This window comes from Neovison vison, chromosome 8 (assembly GCF_020171115.1).
Source record: "Neovison vison isolate M4711 chromosome 8, ASM_NN_V1, whole genome shotgun sequence".
In the NCBI taxonomy this organism is placed as follows: Eukaryota; Metazoa; Chordata; class Mammalia; order Carnivora; family Mustelidae; genus Neogale; species Neogale vison.
In genome coordinates, this window is record NC_058098.1 from 27,715,342 (window position 1) to 27,737,351 (window position 22,010).

The 22,010-nt window shown below is 45.3% G+C and overlaps 1 protein-coding gene across 1 annotated transcript in view; it reads left to right on the plus strand.

Moving 5' to 3' along the window:
• The window catches only part of PSMF1 (proteasome inhibitor subunit 1), a 45,596-nt gene extending 30,108 nt beyond the window's left edge, over positions 1-15,488 (plus strand). Inside the window, exons 6-8 of the mRNA XM_044263316.1 lie at positions 11,878-11,931; positions 12,645-12,803; positions 13,315-15,488. Coding sequence (XP_044119251.1) covers positions 11,878-11,931; positions 12,645-12,803; positions 13,315-13,366 — 265 coding nt within the window. The 3' untranslated portion in view covers positions 13,367-15,488. The remainder of the gene's footprint in view (positions 1-11,877; positions 11,932-12,644; positions 12,804-13,314) is intronic.
• Positions 15,489-22,010: the final 6,522 nt, after the last annotated feature.

Below are 22,010 nucleotides of genomic sequence, written 5' to 3' on the forward strand. Positions count from 1 at the left end.
AGCACGTGGGACTTGGTCCCTTTTTTCCCACCACCCCACCCACCTCCCCCATATCAACGAGAGAATATTATATGGCAGTCTGGAGCACAGGCTTTGGAGGCCGATCAACTAGATTCAAACCCTGACCTTGTAGCTTGACCTGTCCCTTGGTGAGCACATGTAGCCTCTGGAAGCACCTTGGTCTCCTCATCTGCACCTTGAGAATTGTTATGCCGGTCTGCAAGGTCTCTTAGGATTGATACGTAATGGATGTCATGTGTTGAGTTCATTGCTCAGAATATAGTAAAGGTTAGCTAAATACTCAGTAGACCCCATTCAGATAGCAAGTGGAGATCAAAACCACTGAAGGTGTAATGAGTGGACGGTCCTCCCAAATACCTAGCATCTTACCCCCACAAAAGGATTTGATGCCATGGAGCCACTTAAGCTGTGAGAGTATGGACCTGGGGTTGTGTGGGGTGACTGCGTTTAGGCCCAGCCCCTTAACAAACATGGTCTCTTTATCATCAACATTGGCTGCATTTATCAAGGAGAGTGGTAATTGCCATTTCTTGGTTGTTGGCCGTGTTGACCGCCGAACCAGGTGCTTTTATTTATGGTGACTCATCTTCCAGACAGGCCCATGAGAAGGTCCATAGCATCTCTGCACTACACAGGAGGGGTCGGTAGATAAGAAAGTAGCGTGGCTTCCCAGCCTTACCTAACCGGAAGGGGGAAGGCTGGGCCCAGTCTGTGCCTTCTGTGGGTCTAACTCTGCCCATGCTTTCCCCACGGTACCCTTCAGTTTTAGTTCATGCGATAATCAATTTGTGTACAAATCCAATATAGTGAGTGCACAGTGTGGAGAGAAATCCATCCCCTTGCCATCCCTCAGTTAGGTCTTTCTCAAGCCAGTCTTTCTCCCAGGACTAGGACACTGCATTACGTGAGAGATGGTCAGAGAAGAGGCAGAATGTTTAGGAGGCTTTTTGTCAGCCTCACCCCCCTCCACCCGCACTCCTTGCCAGCCCCCTTCCTCCTCTGTTGGCACAGATGTCTGTGATGACACCGATTCCTTTATTAGAGCCCCCACCACCACCAGGTTGCTGGGCAACCAGCACTCACACTTTCACCTTTTTGTTTTTTCCTCAAATGCAGGATTTGGGGGGGGTGGGGCTGTAGGGCAGGAAGGAGGGAAAGAGCAGCACAGGAGCCGGCCCATCTGGCTGCTGCAGGGTGTTAATTAGCCCATCACGGGAACAGCCGAGGCTTGTACTCGGAGTGGGAAATAGTCAGCCTCTGCCTCCTTCACGGAGGACACGGTTCCATGTCTCCCTGCTTGCTTTCCACACCCCGTCTTGTGTAGCCCACCCCTGGAAATCTCCAAAAGCATACCCATAGGGTGTCCGTCTTGGGACAGAAAGAGATCTGCTTCCCTAAGTGTGTGGAGATGTCAGAGGATACTGGGCGTGACGCAGGCTGCTACTCGGCCCGCAGTACAGGTGGAGAGGACATTCCATTGTGGTGGAGAGATGATAGTGAAAAGTAGGACTGTCCTACTCCTGAGATCTCTAGGGGGAAGAATTACTGAAAACAGCCCATCTGTAAGGGAAGGTTTTTTTTTTTTTTAATCTAAGCCTAACTTTTGTTGTTGTTGTCGTGCGATTCTAACCCATTTCCCTTTGCTCCATCTGTCCTTAGGCAGACCGTATGCCCCAAATCCTATTCGCTCTTTTGAAAAACCAGCTTTTCCTACGCTTAACGGGCTTCACTAAAAATAAATCCTTAGATACAGAGCTCTTGTCATTCAGGATTCATTTTCAGTACCAATCAGCCTGTCTTTACATACTTTTAATGTTTCCAGTATTTTGTGTTCTGCATTTTCTTTTTAAAATTTCATAACCTGTTTACTAAAGTGCTGAATCTATCTTTTTTAGTATCTGATATTTTATTTTGCTGATATGCTATAGTTTGCCTAACTTCCATGGGATATTTTAAGCATGTTCAATTTTTCATTTTAAATAGTAAAGCTATATGCATCTGTATATAGTTTTTTCATCTGCTTCATTTGAGTTATATTTTCTGTAGTGGCAGATCTCAACATTTTTGGTCTCAGAAAACCCTCTTGAACTCTTAATTATTGAGGAAGAATTATTAAATTTTGAATTATTAAAGAGTTCTTGGGGCACCTGAGTGGCTCAGTTGGTTTAGCGTTTTCTGCCTTAAGCTCAGGTCATGATCCTGGGGTCCAGGGATCGAGTCTTGCATTGGGCTCCGTGCTCAGTGGGGAGTCTGCTTCTCCTTCTCCCTCTACCCCTACCCCCATTCATGCTCTCTCTCTCTCTCTCTTGCTGTCTCTCAAATAAATAAAATCTTTTAAAAAAGAGAGAGTTCTTGTTTGGGTTCTGTCAGTCAGCATTTTACCATATTTGATATTATAGCTGAAATGTTAAAAATACACATTTATTCATTCACTTAAAAGTAACAATAATGAACCCATTACATGTAAACACAACTAAGACATTTTTACAAAAATACCTATTTTTTTCCTCAAACATAAAAATTTGGCAAGAATGACTTTCACGTTGTTGTAGACCTTTTTATCATCAGGCATGGAAGACAAGATTCTCATTTCTGCTTCTGCATTTAGTCTGCAGGCAGTGACGTTTTTGTTGAAGCCTTATCAAGATAGTTATTAGATAAAAGAATGGTTTAATAATGTTTTCAGGGGTGCCTGGGTGGCTCAGTCAGTTGGGCATCCGACTCTGGATTTTCGCTCAAGGTTATGGTCTCAGGATCATGGAATCGAGTCCCATGTCAGGCTCTGTGCTCAGTGCAGAGACTGCTTGAGATTCACTCTCTGTTTCTCCCTTTGCCCCTCCCCCTGCTCACTCACACTATAAGTAAATAAATAAATGAAATCTTATAAAATAAAAAATTAAATCCACTGCTCTGTCATGTCCTTTGAGTGGATCTTTAACCCAGGTATGATATTGGAAGATGGTATATTGATCATTTGGGAAATACTGGCTCACTGAGTTATATAGATCTGCTAAAGGTTGACCATTATCCAATATCAAATCACATTTATTAATATTACCCTTCTCATCACCATCAGTACTGGGAGGCCATCAGATTTTAATACAAACTTCCAAATTGCTGATTTTCACTTGAAAGCTTCGTTTTATCATTAGCAATAATGTCAATTGCTTTCCTTGTGGTAACAGTCTCACATTGTTTTGAGAAATGTCTTAAATTAAAAAAAACAACAAAAGTCTGAATAGCCATGGTTTTTCTGTTAGTCATTCTTTCAAGTAAGAGTGGTTTTCCGTGGGAAAAAAAAAAAAAAAGCCAGTTCAGCTGGCAGCCTAAGTGCAAAAGTATTGATAAGTACAATTGTACTTCTCTATGCTGCAGAAGTGCTTTATGCCTGTTTCCCATCTCATTACATAGAATAGGCAAAAGAGGTGTGTTCAAAGATGGCAGTTTTAGAACACTTAGTAATTTTTTACTACCTCATCGAGAACATTCTAAAGTGACACTGGATGTGCATAGTGCATCATTGATGGCTGACCAAGGAGGGCACACTCACAGCTAGTTTGGGGCCACTGCTGGGATTTATGCTAAGGCCTCAGTGGTTTTCCTCACCACCGCTTTTGTACCATCAGTGCAGATTCAACACAGTGGAAAAAAGTACATAGCTTCTAAGATGAAATAGCTTTGATCTCATGGACCCCGCGAAGCAAAAGAGTTTCAGGGACCACTTCCCCAGGATTCTATGGAGGACATTTTGCATCCTTTCTTTTTCTTGTTAAAAAAATGTTTACAAGCCCTTTTAGCCATCCCCTTTTGCTGAGGAGTCTTTCACATCTCTTGCTCATTTTTCTCTTTTGTTGTTTGGTCTTTCTGTGATTTGTAGGCATTGGTTATATATTCTGGATTTTAGGTCTTTTGTCAGATAAATGTATTACAAATATCCTCCCTGTGTAGCTTGCCTTTTCACCCTGTCAGTGGTTTTTTAAATTAAAATGTTTTTCATTTCTATGTAATCTAGCTTATCAATGCTTTCCTTTTCTGTTTGGTGGTAATTTTTTTTATCTGTTGAAAAATCTTTGCCCTACCCTAAGGTCATGAAGTATTTCTCATATTTTCTGGATGCTTTGTTTTACCTTTTGTATTTAGATTTATAATCCATTTGAAATTAATTTTTATGTGTGGAACAAGATAGGTCGATATTTTACTGTATTGCTATCCAGTTGATCCAGCACCATATTTTGAAAAGAATTATCCTCTACCTATGCCACCTTGATAATTAAATTTTCATTTTTCACTACTCATGAAGTTATTATTTCCTTTTCTTAAAATTTGCCTTCTTTGCTTTTCCTCTTAGAGCCAAATAAACTTGATCTCTTCAGTTTTTCCCATGGATGGTCAGGTTAGCTCAATAATAATTATACAGCCTCTACTAGTTAAGTGTCAGCTATTGCAAGCAGTAAGCTGGGCCTTCGTCCATATGAAACATCCATATGCTCTTATTTAATCCTCTTAATTCTGAGAGATTGATAAGGGCTGTCCCTATTTTACAAGTACGGAAACTGACGTTCATGTATAATAAGTAACTTGATCATAACCAGTATAAAGCAGAAGTTGTGATATAATAATAGAATATTGGATACCACTTAATTAAACTCTTCGTTATGTACCAGGTGTTACACTTTTGTAAACATTCTCATTTGATACTTAAAACAACCTTGAGAAATAGATAGTGTTGTCAGATTTCGCAGGAGAGAAAGCTAGGTCTTAGAAATTTCATTTCCTGCCCTAAATCAAACAGCTGTTAGGTGGTGAAGCCAGAATTTGAACTTGGGTCTAACTCTAAAACCTTTGCTTTGACCTTCTCACAGTTTCTCATTTCCGAGTAGGTCTGTTTAAATGTTGCTTGTGTGTCAAGCACTGTACCGGGCACTGGAATTACATGATAAGGTATGGACCCAGCCTTCAAGGAGTTCACAGTCAATCTGGGCTGATGGCCCTGTTCATTCCAGATCATAAGTCTTCTAAAAACACATATTTCTGAGGTCTGCTGAAGCACAGAGAAAGGTGATTATTCTGAAGGACTGATTGGTACAAGATAGAAGTAAAGGTTTCACAGAGATAATGCTTGATGGGTTAAATTTTAAGGACTAATACAAATTTTCTGGTATTGGGAGTAATTGGCATGCATTGTTGTGGGGACAGTGGGTATAAATGAGGCTATTAAATCATCTCGTGTGTGTGTGTTGGGGGGCAGCAAGGGAGGGAATAGGGCCATTATATTTACCTGTACTGGCATGTGGAAGGAATAGGGGAATGTAAGGAACACATTACTGTGTTCTAACTGTGGGCTAAGGAGCTAGATTTGATCCTGGGTAATGGGAACCGTCAGAACATTTGGGGTGGAAAGCATTCTGATTGGGACCCCTTGAACCACCTACTTTTCTTTTGAGGAAGAAGTTAGGTTCTGACAACTATTAATATTTAATGAGCCCTTACTACGTGCCAAGTAGTTACATTAAGTTTAATTTGTAATCTGTCTTATTCTTTCTAATGAAACTCATAATTCCTCATAATGAAATTCCTCCATTTTACAGAGAAGAAAACTGAGGCACAGAGAGGTTAATTAACTTACCCAAACCAACACAGCACAGACATTGGAGCAGGATTCAGCCCTAGTATTTCCTCCTTGCAACATGCATGTCAGCAGTCATTTCAAAAGAAACAGTCTTGTCTTAGACTGTTCCAAGAACAAAGAGAAAATAGTGTGGCTGGAGCTCAGTAAATTGGTGGGGTAGAGAGATAGGTGATGACCATGTAGGGGTAAGCACGGACCAGGGCATGCAGAGCCTTGGAGGCAAGATCAGAAGCAGTAGGAACCCCCTGGTATGTTTAACAATAGAGGGGCTTCATACTGTTTACATTTTATTTTTTAATCTCTCTGGCTCCTTTGTAGAGAATGGATCACAAAGGGACAAGAGTAGAAACAGGAAGACCAGGGCAGGAGCTGACACAGGCACTCAGGCAAGAAACTGTGGTGGTAGGTAGTAAATGGCAGACAAGGCAGATGATCTTGGGAATATTTGGAGCTACACCTGACAGGATTTGCTGATGGGTTGGCTTAACAAAGGGGAGACAAATCAAGGATGATGCATCTGGGGTGTTTTTGCCAAAGTCACTTCTGATTTGGGATTACCACAGCTAACACCTCAGTGAACATACTTCCAGATTTGGAGCACATCTCTGAATTATTTCCATAGCATATATTGCTGTAAGTAGAATTACTCCATTAAGGACTAAGCCTGTTCTTCAAGATTTTGATGTTGCCCAGTTGCCCTCCTAAACAGTTGTAACTACTTGGCATTTCCACTATATTTTGATGTTTCCCTATCCTTGCCATATTGCTGGAATTAGTCTCCATTTTCTTTCAAATTATTTAGAAAGGCATGATCCCAATAACATTTGTAAGCTGACTGAACTCAAATTCAGTTCCTTGTTTTTGTATGACTTGAGGTCCCCTTTCCAACCCCAACATTGCCTGTTGGCTGAGAGCCTCTCTCTCTGCTCCTGAAGACTTCCGACATCTCACATGGCCTCCTCCATCTTCAAAGCCAGCAATAGTTTGTCAAGCCCTTCTCATGCTTTGACTTCCCCCCTCCAACTTCTCCTTTGCTGCCAGCTAGAGAGAGTTTCCTACTTTTTAAGGGCTCATATGAGTACATTAGCCCATTCAGATCATCCCTATTTTTTTTTTTAAAGATTTTATTTATTTATTTGACAGAGAGAAATCACAAGTAGATGGAGAGGCAGGCAGAGAGAGAGAGAGGGAAGCAGGCTCCCTGCTGAGCAGAGAGCCGGATGCGGGACTCGATCCCAGGACCCTGAGATCATGACCTGAGCCGAAGGCAGCGGCTTAACCCACTGAGCCACCCAGGCGCCCCAGATCATCCCTGTTTTGAAGTCAGCTGTGCCATATTACATAAAACAATCACAAGATTGATTCCTCATCTCATAACACTGGTTCTGGGGATTAGGCAGTGTGGAATACTGAAAGGGGCCATTTCTAGAAATGTTACCTACCACAGCCTACCTTCTGGCCTCCCAAATGCAGTATACATCTTCCCTTCCCTAGGATTCTTAAGAGTTCCCCATTCCTGCATCAGCTCAATGTCAGATCTTATTTGAATCTCCTCAGCTTGCAGGACCCAAATCTCACCTTCTAAATTGTCTGAGTCAGATGCAGCTGAGGCTCCTAAAAACAACTCCTCTATCTTTTGAGCAGAGAAAACAGATTTACCCCTATCACACAGTGGTGGGACAGGCAGAGGATAACAGTTACTGATTTCTGACAGGAAAAAAACATGTACAGAAAAATTATTACTCACACCATTATTTATAGTTACACAGACCAGAAGCAATACCAGTACCTACAGTAGAAGCATAAATTTTTAAAAATTTGCTTCACTTGAATGATTATTACTTAGTCATTAAAAATGTCAATAGCAAAGACAGACAACTTGGGAAATACAGGACATAAGTGGAGGAAAACAGTAGGGTCTAAAATTATAATTTCATAAAAGCATATTTATGGAAGAAGACTAGAAAAACAGCAGTAAGAATCATTGTGTTAGATTATGGTAACATTTTTCTAACAGTTTGTTAGTATAATTTGTGCATATTTTTTTTGTTTTTAAAATCTTTGTTCACCTAGCCTAAATGCAGTATCAGTTCCCAGTTCACCCTTAAACTCACAGGATTTTCTCAGGGTGGGGAAAAGGAAAGGGTTAGTGTCCCATTTGCTTGGAGTGCTATAACTGTGCTCCACATGAGCATGTATATGCACTTTTGTCTACACTTCTCAGCATCCCCATGTCCCCAGTCCTAGGTTTCCACACTTAGCAGAACAGAATACATATAACACACCAAAATTTCCCAGCTGAACTTGTACCCCGATGGACCTAGACATTTGTGTTCCCCAGAGTAACAAAATCGGGTCACTTGAGAACTTGTGAAAAATGCAGAATCTCAAGTCCCGTTCTTGGTCTTCTGCATTAAAACCTGCACTTTAGCAAGCTCCCACACTGATTCATCTGCACATTAAAGTTCGAGTAGAACTGCCAAGGTGGTTCAGACAGTGTAGCACATACGTGGTATAGAACTAAAGGGCACAGCAAAAGGCTCTGAAAACAACTGACATTAAAATGAGAATTTGGATCCTGAACCCAGCTATGTTGATTGCCTGCTAAAATAAAAACAGCAGGATGCCTCCAGAACCTCATAACAAATGTTCAGACTATGCAGGATACAATCCTGAATTATTGGGCATACAGAGAACCAAGAAAACTTCAACTCACAAAAAGACAACAGATGCCAGCTCTGAAATGACACAGATGTTGGGATTATTTGGCAAAGATACAAAGCAGCTATTATAAAAATGTTCCAAGTGAGGGCAAACAGTCTTGAAATAAGTGAAATAATTGGTCTCAGTGAAGAAATAAGATACGATGAAGAACCAAATGGAAATTTTAGAATTGAAAAATAAAATAATCAAAATAACCTCACTGGATGAATGGTTAAATAATAGAAGAAAGCGTGAACTTGAAAATAGAGCACTAGAAATTATCCCATCTGAACACAGAGGGGAAAAAAAAGATTTAAAAATGAGATATCAGGGATTTGTGAGTGAATTATGAAAGGTCTAACATTGGGGTGATTTGAGTCTAAGAAAAAGAGAAAGAGTACAGTACAGAAAAATTACTTGAAGAAAATGATGCCTGAACACTTCCCAAATTTGGCAAAAGACATAAACCCACAAATTCAAAAAACTCTGCAAACCCTAAATAGGATAAACCCAAGGAATTCCATGCATGGAAATGTAATCAAACTCCTGAAAACTAAAAACCAAGAAAAAAATGAAAGTGTCTAAGGAAAAACAATGACTTGCTTATAGAAGAACAAGAACTTGAATATCGATTTCTCATCAGAAAACATGGACACCAGGAAGAAGTAGATCAATGTTCTTAAAGTGTGGAGAAAAAAGAATTGTTAACCCAGAATTCTGTATCCAGCAAATATTTTGCTTTAATTCTGGAGGATATTAAAATATTCTCAGTGAAAGGAAACTAAGAGAATTCATAGTCAACAACTCTTCACAAAAGAAATTGCCAAAGGAAGTTCTTCAGATAGAAGGGAAATGATACCAGATGGAGACGTGGAACATCAGGAATGAAGGAAAAGCAATTTACCAAAAATGGTAAATGTCTGGGTAAATGTAATTGACTGCTCTCCTCTTGAATTCTCCAAAATGTGTTAAAGTTTAAAGCAAAAATCGTGGCATCTCAATGTATGTTGTGTAATATGGGTCAACTGTAGCATAAAGGGAGGAGGATAAATGGACCTATATATGCTGGTATGGTCTCAGCCTTCTACTTGAAATGGTAAAATACTATTTCTAAGTAGACTGAAGAAGTTAAATATGTGTATTCAATCCTTGGAGCAACTATTTGGGAAAAAAATCTACAGAGATCTAGTCAGAAACACTCAAATTGAATAAAAAGAGAGAGGAAAACAGAAGATTGGAAAACAATAAATGGTAGATATAAATCTAAACATCTCACATAAAATCACGTTAAATGTAAATGGTCTCAACACATTAGTTTAAAAAGCATGGGTTTTGAAGTTAGGCAGACCTGGCATGAATATCGTGTTGGCCCTTACTACCTTTGTGGCCTTGTATAAGAAGCCTTGCTTCTCTGAGCCTGTTTCCTCATCTGTAAAATAAGAATAAAAATATGTGTACTCAGAGGCCTGATGCAAAGACAAAATAAGATAATGTATGTAAGGAGCTCGGCACATCCATTTGTTAAAAAAGTAGGAGAGATACATATTTGCTCACTCTGTATGCAGAGTGTCTTTGGAAGAACATACAAGAAACTGATACCTTAGTCATCTGTAGAAGACCTAGGAGTCTGGGGAACAGGGATGAGAAGGAGAATTTTTACTTCTGTGGGCCTACAATCTTTTATGTGCAATTCTGATATCAAAAGAGCTCTGAAAATCAAAGTTTTGTTTTGTTTTTTTGTTTTTTTTTCCCATGAGACTGGTGCCAAACCTTGTTCCTTAGCAAAACCTGACCTGAAGTGAGGCATGAGTGTTGTGACAATTTCAAGTACCCAGTGGTCAGGTTGGGCCCAGCAGCTGCCTTTCCAGCCTCCATTGTTCTCCCTGTCCCACCCTCTGTGGCCCAGGAGACAGAAAGAGAGAAGTCTGAAGTACGAGAAGAATATGGCTGTGTTCTCCCAGGCATTTTGTGGTCATTAGAGGCTCCTTCTGTTTGCTGTTCTGTAGCAGGGCAGGGCATGGGAATAGTAGGTAAGATGCTCACAGCTCTCCAGCACACCTGGTGTATCCAGGGTGGCAGGTAACAGAGGTCACCAGAAACTTCCACCATCAGCTCCATGAACCATGACTTGGGAACAGTCATCTAGGTCAGGAAGAATTCCTTACCTTGGAAACCTAGCCATGTCTACCTAAATCCCAGTATCCTTTCCAGCGTATTAGGCAAAGCCAACTGAAGAAACACCTCCTTTTGGATTTTTTTCCCCAGTTCTTTAATAATGGTCCCTTACCTGTAAGCATATATTAGCTGCTGTTTAGCTCCAAAGGTCTGGCAGAAACACCCCTACCCCCCACCAACCTCAGAACTGCCTGGCTCCTATCACTCTCTAGGACTCCATCAGACTCCAAAGCACAATTCTGCAAATTCTAAATCTTTTTTGTTTTATTATATCCATATCCTTTATAGAAAAAAACAGGAAAGAGTAAAGATAATCATTCCAGGAGTAAGTATCGCTGTTTATATTTTCTATGTGCTTCTTTCTAGTTTTATTTATACATACACACCCACACACACACTTCTCATGGTTGATTTCTTAGGCTACTCCTAGACTGTCCGTTTCCCCCACGCAGTTAACACTAGAGCATAAATATTTTTTCATATCAGTTTAAAACTAAGAACATTGTCTCCATAATTGCATTCAGCAATACACTAACGTGCCTAACCGGTCCCTATTTAGGCCAATTCCAGTTCCCTTGATTAAAGTCTGTGGTGATACTTTAATTTGAATGATGTGTTCTTTGAGATGGAGACTTAGATATGAAACTGTTGAGTCAAAAAGTGTGAAGATACCTAAGACTTTTGAAAGATGCTTATTATGATCTGTATGTTAGCCAGTATAGAATTGCTTCCAGAAAGCACGCCCTCGCTTAATGATCCTAGCCTGTGCATTCCCAGTGAGAGCAAAAATGGGCTTATGATGTGGGGGTGAAAAACTCTTCGGGGGGCAGTGGTTTTCGGCCCTCCATGGACTGCAGTGTATAAGCAGACACACGGGGTCTGTGGGATTGAAGTGTCACACAGAGGCCATCATGGAAAAAGGCTGCGGAGTCCTGTTTTGGCTGTGTGATAACCCATCTCACTCCATCCTGAAAGCTCTCAAATCTTAGTCTTGGAGCTCTGGTTTTAGTGTTCAGGTATTTTCTGACCTAAAAGTTCTTGATTTTTTACATAAAGTTTAGGAACTTGAGAAAAGTGTAAACAAAATTTATCTGGAGGATACCAGGGTTAATATTTTTATTTAATATTTTTATAAGCGGATCCTCCTTGCTTTGTGTTCATTATCAGCGTTAGTCTGTGTGGAAGACCACTTTGAAGTGTCCCTTGTTTAATGGTCCCAGGTAGGGGTGTCCCCTGTCCCCATACCTGGGAGTGTTGTTGTGACCCCACAGGCGTTGGCTTTAAGCCCCTGGGAACCCAGGCGCCTGACTGCTTCGGGACTTGTGGTAATTGCCCCTTGTTTGTTTCAGGTGTGATCCCCTGGGCCCGTTTGCTGTCGGGGGAGAGGACCTGGACCCCTTCGGGTGAGTGCTGCTAGGGAGGGGGCAGCAACACACCCTACTTCTGTTGTGACTTTTCAGCCCCGGCTCATCTTCTAATCTTAGAGCTTTGTGTCAGTCTTCCTTTGGGGTGAAGGAGGCCACTGTTGCTGAGCAGCTGTGAAGTCCCTGCTCCTGTTTCGGCTCGGCCGTGCCTGGAGCTTTGTGGAGAGCTCTGCTGCCGGGCAGGGCCGAGCAAGCCGGGCAGGCAAGCTCTTCTGTCACCCGCTGGCCCCACTGGCCCTAGTGGTGGAGTCATAGATCACCCCGAGGCCCTCTAAGGAAACCACAGGAAAGCCAGCGTCATGCATCGTCTCACTGCTACTACTAGTCTGTAGACCTAAAGTAGTGCCCTGCAGAGCCTTGAGATGGTTCTGCATTGACCTTGGCAAGTTCTGGCACCCGTTCTTGTTCAAATTGCCCCCCTTAGATGTAGGATGTGGCAGCAATCTCTGTTTTGTGGGTTCAGGGAGCCTGGAGATCTCAAAGGACAAGCCGAGTGCTCCAGGAAAAATGTGCTCTTGGTGTGCTCTTGTTCTTGCCCGCTTCCTGCTGGCACTCAGGTAACCAGCCACCTCTGTCTGCTTGAGCTGTCCAGAGGAGCTATCAGGGCATTCTTCGTCCACTCTCACCTCCTTCGCCTCTTCTTCAGCAGCTTCTTGCCACACCTGCTCACCCGTCTTTTCTTCTTGCCTCAGGTGTCGGAGAGGTGGCATGATTGTGGATCCCCTGAGAACTGGCTTCCCAAGAGCACTCATTGACCCATCCTCGGGCCTCCCAAACCGTCTTCCTCCAGGCGCTGTGCCCCCAGGAGCACGCTTTGACCCCTTTGGACCCATTGGGACCAGTCCATCTGGGTAGGTACTTACTCGGGCCTGCTGAGAAGCAGGGCCTGATGGCAGCTCCGCTCAGCTTTGCAGGAACGAGGGGTCTGACTACAGGCGCAGAGGTGCCCCTGGCTCCATCCCCCTTCCATCCAAGGGAGTGGGGCCTCATCCAGGCCCCTGCCTGATGCCTCCCTGGAGCTCCCCATCCCTCAGTGCCTCCCTGCCTCCAGCCCCTTCAGAGAGCACTCAGAGGAGGAAGAGCTCCTCACGCTTCCTGAAGTTTAGTCTGTGTCGGGAACTCGCTGGTTCCTGATAGCAACACTCCATTCACATCCTGTAGAAATCAAGGCCCTGAGAAATGAATTAACTTCTCCCAGGTGGGAGAGTCAGGATTCAAGCCATGACTGTAGAGCACATGCTCTTCCGGCCCACAGAGTACTTTGTTCTGGAGGACAGGCTCCCTCTGCTCTTAGGGCCCATCTGCCCATGTGCCCCAGCCCCTCCATCACTCCCAACTCACCAGCCCCTCTTTCCATTCCAGACCCAACCCAGACCATCTCCCCCCGCCGGGCTTCGATGACATGTACCTGTGAAGGCCTCAAGAATGTAACATCCCAGCCTTCCCTCCACTGTCCTGGAGCTGCCACCGCCGCCCCATCAGCAATTGTGTTCTTGAGGGCTGGGGGCGAGGGACTCTGCCCATGTGTTTGCGGGCCAGCTGGGATTGCCTCCCCACCCCTTGTCAGAACCAAGGCACCTGCTGCAGCTCTCCACCAAGCTGCATATAGGTCCCAAAGAGAAACCAATGTGTGCGTCTCTCTCCCCACCAGCTCCCCCTCACTTCTCAAGAGAGACTCCGGCAACATCTGCCCTCAGCCCGATGCAGTCCCAGCTGCAGCGCTATAAGAACAGAACACATTTTGGATGTTATTATAAGAACCAAATGTCAATACAAAAATCATGTTGCCAGTCTCCCACTGTTCTTTACTGCCCAGCTCTTTCCATTTCTGAGACTTTAGAGTTTAAATCATTGTGGGGCTAAATGACTCTTCTCCTACCCAGGGCCTGTTCTTGTTTCTTAGGCCCCATCCCTTCATAAATTGCTTTCTGGTTCCTGACGTCACTCAGGTGGGTCCCAGTGTGGCTGCAAGGCCGAAAATGAGGGATTGAAAACCCCATAGGGCCACAAGGATGACTTTCACAAGGGCAGGCATATTGCAAAAAGCCTGCGTCATTCCGAGAAGGGACCTAGTTCCGCCTGTGTGCGTCCTCAGTCCTTCTGTACCTAGATAGTGGAAGCCTTGAAGCAGAATAAACAGACCTGAAGGCTGATCTCATTTCTGCAGCTAACTTACTGAGTTGACCCTAAGGGCTTTCCCCTTGCGGGGCCTTCTTGTTGTCTATGAAATGTGAGGGGACCCTTTGTACTCTAAAACATTCTGGTGTCTGCTTCTGTGTGTGGCCACCTCTAGGAATGGGGGCAAAGGAAGGAATGAAATTTCAAGGCTCTGTGTGGTACTTACCTACAGAGTAATTCTGTGCCCCTCGGGGCCCGGCCAAGAAGAGCCAAGGAGCATGGGCTCTGAGTATGGTATTGAACTCTGGCAAGAGCAGGGAGCCCAGCCTCTGGAAGCCGGTGTCCTTTGTCCAGGCCCGCCTGACCTCTGGTGTTCTCCGGATCCTTTTCAGCCCGAGACCTGACAGACGTGGTCAGTGATGAACCCCTGTGCTGGAGTGGAAAGAACACCATGGAGCAACAGGCTCATAGGCAAGAGATCAAAGCATTAGTCACTTTCCCTCCACAACTAGCATTTCATCCATGGGTGGGTCCTTTTACTTCTTAGCTCCTTGGGTTCTTTCCCTGGTATTAGGGCATACTGTTTATCTGTGGGCAGAGGGTAGGCTACCAGAGACTTCTTGAGGTGTCTGCTAATATGCTGTAGCCTGGAAATGCCTGTCCGAGTGTGGGTCAGGGATAAACTGAGCTGGGGCCTGTGGGGAGGCTAGCGTGAGCAGGCTCCCTGGGCATTTCTGGCAGACCCCATCTCAAGCACCGAGTTATTAAAAGACCACCTCGGCACCTTTAGAACGTTTCTACTCTGGAGAGAGATGCAGAGGTTTGGCAGAGCTACGGATGCAGCCATCAGTCATAGTCTTCCTCAGGCCTGCACATGGGTGGAACGTTTTTGTTTTGGAACTGGATTTTTCCTGTTGTGGAAAGGATGTGGGGCACTTTGGTCACACAGGCATCCTTTATCATGAAAGGAAGCATCTAAAGAAACATCACACTAGAAACCATCAGACAAGCAGGGAAAGTAGATCACTTTAGAACCATGATTCGAGGAAAAGAAGATTGGAACAATGAATTTGCCACTTAGGTTTTCTAGTAGCAAAGGTCAAAAGGATGGTCTTATACATAATTCTCTTTTCTGAAAACAGAAACTTCAGTGACTGTCATCTGCAGAATCAGCCATTTTTTGCATGGATCTCCTTGTATCAAGGACACTGAGGAACACAGACAATGTCTTAGTTGTGCCGGGGGTAGTGAACGGGGCCTTCAGGAACTTTCAGGTCATGCTGTCTGTGCTCGTGGTCTGGGCCACTTCACTCCTCCCAACTGCCAGCAATCGCCAGGCAGCCAACAGGAGTGGTTGCGGGTATGTCTTGTGGAATTTGAAAGGTGGGAGCCTTAACAATAAAATCAGCACTTAATAACGTGTTCCTTTTTTTATATATAACAGCTTTATTAAGATACACTTCACATACCCATAAAGTTTACTTTTTTAAAGTGTGTGATTCAGTGGTTTTTAGTGTATTCACAATGTTTTGCGTTCATCACATCAATTCCCAAACATTTCACCACCTCAAAAAGAAACCCCCTGGTACCTATTAAGGGTCATCCCCACGACTTTGCTTTCCAGCCCCGGGCAGCCAATAGTCTGTTTTCTCTCTAAGGATTTGCCTGTTCTGGGCAGTTCTCAGTAGAATCACATAATGTGTGGCATTTTGTGTCTGGCTTTTTCCACTTCGCATTTTCAAGATTCATACCCATGCTGTAGCAGGTTGTCCGTACTGCATTCCTTTTGATGGCTAAATAATATTCCATTGTGTGAATATATACCACATTTTCTTTAGCCACTTGCAGTTAAGGGACAATTGTTGGGTTGTTTCCACTTTTCATCTTTGTGAACAATGCTGCTGTGGACATTTGTGTACAGATCTTTGTGTAGACCTACATTTTCATTTCTCTTGGGTACATACCTAGGAGTGGACTTGCTCGATTGTGTGGCAATTCAGTTTAACTTTTTGAAGAACTATTAGACTTTTCCAAACTGGCTGCACCATTTTACATTCCCACCATCAGGGTAGGAAGGTTCTAGTTTTTCAACATCCTCTCCAGTACTTGTTCTTCTTCTTGGATAGAACCATCCTAGTAGGTGCGAAGTGGTATCTCATTGTGGTTTTGTCTTCTGTTTGTTTTCTAAAAAAAGAATTTGACCTAGGCCGAGCAAGATAGGGACCAGAACCAGTCACCCCTAGGGAGCAGGGCATGGCTTTGGAAGTAGCCACCTTGGGGTACTGTGGCTGGAATGCCACAGAGGGGTTGGGTTTGATTTGGGAAGGTTCTGGTCAGGATGAGCTATAGGGAAATTCTCATGACCTTTCCAGGTCTAGTGTAGTTCACGGCACTACTTTTGCATGGTTTGAACTTTCTGTGTTTACCCAGTGGCTTACAAGGAAAAGAAATGTTTGATTCCAGATCTTTATGTTAATGGTGACATGCCATAGATCACTTGTCCTACCTCTGGCAGCCCCCACATCCCCATCTTCTGTTCCTTTGCCTTGTTTCCTTCCCACTTCTAGAGCTGGACATGTTTCTTTTTGCTTCTGTCTACTCTGTGTCCTGGGTCCAGCTGTACCAGGGGCCAGGGTAGAGAGGAGTACCATGGCTGAACAGGAACTTAACAGTCTCCTGTGGTGCTTGCTCCAAGTACACAGTACATCCTGGCCCCAAACAACACATGGATCCAGATCTCTTCAGTCAGGCTTTTAAATCTTTGTTTTGTTTTGTTTTGTTTTGTTTTATGAGTTCCTCAGATGTATATGATCAGACAAGTTTGAGAATTCCCAAGAAGGAAAGGGAAGACCCTCTATATCCTTGCTGCTCAAACTGGCTGCACCCAGCAGCTTCACCTGGGAACTTGGTAGAAATGCAGAATCCCAGGGTCTACCCCAGACATAATAAATGAGAATCAAGTTCACCAGGTGATTCACGTGCACATGCAAAGTTTGAGACGCACTGGTTTAATACCTGCATTGCTTCCTTTCACCTGGCTGTCAGGTGCAAAGATTTCAGCCAGTCTTCTTGGTTCATGACACACTATGACTCATGCACGCAAGAACTCCCTCATTTTGTTTTTCAAGTTTTGCTCCCTATACCCACTCCATTCCCTTGCCTCAATGGCTCACTCATATGTGTTTCATGTATGCATCTAAATATGCATGTACCCTTTTAAAATAGCATACACTATATCTTCAGAACATAACAACCATAATGAGGTAGTGTCCTCACTCTCTAGACGAGAAAAAGAGGGTTGAAAAGGTCTACTAGGCTCACCATGCTCAAAGCCAAGCAGGAGTCTGAGAAGTCAGACAAGCATGGGTATGACTCACAGACTTCCCTTCACTGGTACGTGGCTTTATGCAAAGTCAGCTGTACTTCTATCTTCAGGATTGTTGCAGGGTCCTACCAAACTTTGTGTCTTATAAACGGATACCTGGAGCTCAGTGGGGGCCAGTTGTTATTACTGAGGCCATATGGATGGATCAGGCTGAGGGCTTAGGATAAGGCTGCCCTCCAATGCAAGAAACAAGCATTTATCTGGGGTACTTGGTTTTTCCTAACCTCATGTAGGACTCTAGCCCTGCAGGGTGAAAACTGTTAACAGCAGTGGCTGATGTGCTCGGCTTCCCCTCTGGGGATGGTGGAACCAAGATGGGAACCTGGGCCAGCCTGGTTCTAAAGCCAGTGCTCTTTTTGAAGAACTGCTATACTCAGAGCCCCCCACCCTCTCCAGGGGAGGAGCATGGATCCTTGTGCAAAACTCACTCCTGAAGCTGGAAAATCGTCAGGGACTTGTGTGAAAAGCGAACAATGCAGCATACGCCCCGGGATGGGCTAAGACTCCCAGGTCTGCGATGTGTATCTCATGCTCCTGACCACTTCCACCTACAGTCACAGCACCCAGAGCACCCAGATTGGGAGCATCTGAAGTTACCCAGCACAACCCCCATTTCAGAGGAAGAAAGCGGCCTATGAAGCCCCTCTGTGAGGGTGAGCTCCTGAGAGCCATCACCAGGCCCCAGAGATAGTCCTGGGGTTTGTGCAGGGCCCTGTCACCTGTCCCCAAGAGATGATCACCTCTGCCTTCTAAGTTTAGTAGGATAGGAGCTGCTCTCCCCACTGAACGGATGAAAAAGCATGTCCAGAGCAGTTGAGTGCCCTTCCCACAGCCTCAGACCTACAGAAACTGTAGCTCCACTAAACTGCCCAAAACAGTAATTTTTATCCTTGAGGGAAAAAGAATAAGTCTCTTACCTTCAACCTCCCTCTCCCCTCAGCTAGACTTGAGTGTTTGAGAAGGGGCCTATCCAGGTTCAGCACCCTGGTCAGCACCACCCTGCACAACTGCCTTTGGGCCCAGGGTAAGCCAGACTGGCAGCGGCTCTCCAACCTGGGATGGCAGACTCCTGGGGCAGGCAGGCAGGCATCCCTAGGAGAAAGGGACCTGGAGCTAGGTGTTCTCCCTTCTAGACAGTCCTGCCCTCCCCTCCTTCAGACTAAAATCACGGGATCGCAGTTTCATCCTGTAGCCTTCTTGGTTCCCAGGACATAAATTCAAGTAAGAAGCCTATGAAGAAGAGAGGGACAGGTATAGGGCCTGAGCCATGGTGATCCTGGACAAGTTCTGCCCCTCTGCGTCTTTCCCCATAGGTAAAATGGAATTAAAGGTCAACCTGTCTCTAAGATCCTGCCCGTCTGTGAGAATCCACGATTCCAAGTGGGCCATAGGCCTGGCCCAATTTAGTACTCCCGTGCACTCCAGTACTCCAATACTCCCTCATCCTCTCCCCCACAGAGCTCCCAACACGTTGAAATTACAGGCCTCAGGGTGGCAGGCCACAGCCCAGATCCACCTACCAACATGCTCTTGCCTGCATGTTATTAAATGTAGTAAGAGGCATGATGGCATATTAAATTTGAGTCTTGACTCTGCAAGGTACCACCCTGTGCGACCCTGGGCAAGTCACTTAACCTCAGCTTCTTCATCTGCACAATGGAAGGAATGACAGCGCCTACTCTGCAAGATGGTTATTAAGTTTAAATGAGCTGCTAGAGACAAATGCTTAGAAGAGGGCCTGGCAGAGAGAGAACATGGTATTTCACTTCAGAATGGGATAACTGACGTTGTGTAATGCATAACCAGTTCAATGAAATGCGCAAACACAAAGTTTTCTTTCATCCAGCTGACCTCTGCCAATGCCCCCTTTCTCATCTCCACATCTACAGCTCAAGCAATAATGAACTGATCTCTTTTGACTCACAGACTCAGTCTCGTCCTATTAAAACTGGAGTTGCAAGAGGTCTCCCCTGACCTTTTAGTCCTTAGCTTTTCCTCTGTGGTAGGGTGAGGAGAAGGAAAACAAAAGCAAAGTATCTCTTCCCTGGCATGATGTGGATGGGGTGGGGGAGATGCTCTTGCTCTAGTTCATACACGGTGATTTGGGTGGGTTTTTTGATGCTGGGTCCCTAGTAAACAGCAGGCATAATTTTGAGGTGGGGCTGATGAGAGCTTTGTCCTGGACCCTCAGAGAGGATGGGGGCTTCTGTCCAGTCCACCAGAGGCTCACAGCCCATCTGCTTCTTGAATTCATGTGCCAGCTGCACAGGCACCGTGCCCCCCACAGCTCCAGCCTCTCCTCCCCTCCTTGCACCAACAATTGGGGCCCTTCCAGTCACAGGGTCCTCCATGTGCCTACCTTTCTGGACCTCAGAACACCAGGAGGGAAGGCAGGCTTGCCCTTCCTCCCCAACACCACTGTCCCTTAAAGCCAGCACCGGCCATTTCCATGGCCTCCCATGTCCGAAGTTCTCCAGGGCAAAGACAGACCTCATCTCCTCGTTCACGAACACCTCCTGAGTTCCAGGAGATAATATCTCCAGCCCTCTCCAGAGTACTCTCTACGTTTTTCATCTGTTCAGTACTTTATCTCCAAACCTAGCAAAGAATTCATGCTCAAGTCTTTGTTAAAAGAATGAACAAAGAAGGATCCTTGGATGGCCAGCACTCGGGTGGTCTGCAGGCCTTGTACTTCGAGCCTCCAGACAAGAGACAGAGGTCAGTCCACTTGACGAGGGTGTACCTATCTCTCAGAGTGACTTAGTAAGCCCTGGATGGGGTGGGGGCAGGGGGTGAATGTTTGAGCCCAGCAGGCAGCATCTCATCAGACACTCCTGTGTCCTCAGTTTTGCCTTAACAATTCTCAGGCCATGGGATAATCCCTATGAGCTTCCTTTTACCCACAATGTCCAGATGCCCAAGTTGCTCTTGACTGATCCAGAGCTCTGGGAAGCCCAAGCCCATCCACCATAGGGCACCAGCCAGCCAGAACTGAAGGGAGCACCCCTTTAAACATGCCCCCACTGTCCACGGCCACCTGCAACATTCGTGAATGTCACCTGCTGAGCCCTGCAGGCATGGGCATGTGGGTTCTGCTTTCCTCTGTGATGGGAGAGGGTGGGGACTCTTAGGAGGGGAGTCAGGGGGATAAAAGGGAGTCAGCAGATAGTGACAACTCACCTATGAGCCCTTAGCCCCCAGCAATGGCTTCAGTGAAAGATGTGGACCCAAAGAAAGGAGCCAAAGAGGAGGAGGTTAGGGAGACTGGAGAAGTAGAGTTGGGAGAGGGAGGGACGTGGCCTTTGCTGAATGCCCTTGATGCTAAGTCAGTATTGGCCCAGGTGCCCCACCCCCTGAGAAGAGGTCTGCTGGCAGCACCTTCTTCCCCTGCCCTCCCTACTCGCCTGGGGCCAGCTTCCCTGTCAGAAGATGCTTCCACTCACTAACCTCCCCCTAGGCCCAGGTGAGCCAGCACCTCAACCTGGGCAGTCTGAAGGCACAGAAGGAATGGGTTCCCAAGACGGAGCCTGGAGATTGAGGTCATGTCCTCTGGCTGCAGCTGGAGACCACAGTCCCACGGACTGGCCTCCCCAGTGCCAGTGTCACCCCACAGTAGATCCGCCATCAGAAGTGTCTTCCTGCCACATGCATCTGCAGGCAGTCGTGATGGTCAGCAGTGAGCTCTCACCATGCGCCAGGCCCCATGCCCTGCCCTACACCAGTGCAAACACAGTCCTCATTACAGCTCTGTGAGCAGAGGGCTACGGCCACCCCATGATGACATGCCTGCCCTTTAGCTTGCCTCACTGCATTCCAGCACAGAACCTACAGACCTCCCTCCCCGGTAAACCCCAGGCTTTGTGTGCCACAGAGCCTCTGCTCATGCTGTTTTCCCTGCCCAGTACACCCTTCCGGTTCCCCACTATCAGACACTCTCTTCATATCAGACACTGCCTCCCTATTTAAGATTCCTATTACTCATTATCCCTTCCAGGAAAGCCTTTTCTGACCCCAACTTAATCAGATACTTCCTCTGGGTGTGCACACATGCACACACACAGCCTGGTGTGCATTGTCCTGTTTCCCCAGGCAGTCTGTGATTAACTTAGGGGCAGGGGCAGTGTGTCCCCACAGTGCCTTGCCCAGGGAAGAATGCTGGTTAGATGCGAATGAATGAATGTGAATAGCTAATTGTATTGACTTTACTCATTTACTGCTCCCCATGCCTTCTAGGAAAGGTGCTGTTATTAGCAGCCCATTATAGGGATGAGAAAAACAAAGGCTTGGGGACATTAGACATCCACCAAGCATCCAGGTGATCAGAATCCAGAGCCAGTTCCCATATCCTCTTACCAGTTGGACCCTCTCAGTGGACCTGCTCCCTGAGGGGCCATGCCCCCAAACCTCTGAAATTTGAGTAGGGACAAAGCTCAGAAGTGCAAGGCCTCCTGGGAGAAAGATGGCAATAATCCCGCCACCTGCAGCACAATTCAGATATCCTAGGCCTACTTCTCATTGGCTCCTGGATGACCTAACCCAGGAAGAGGAATGGTCT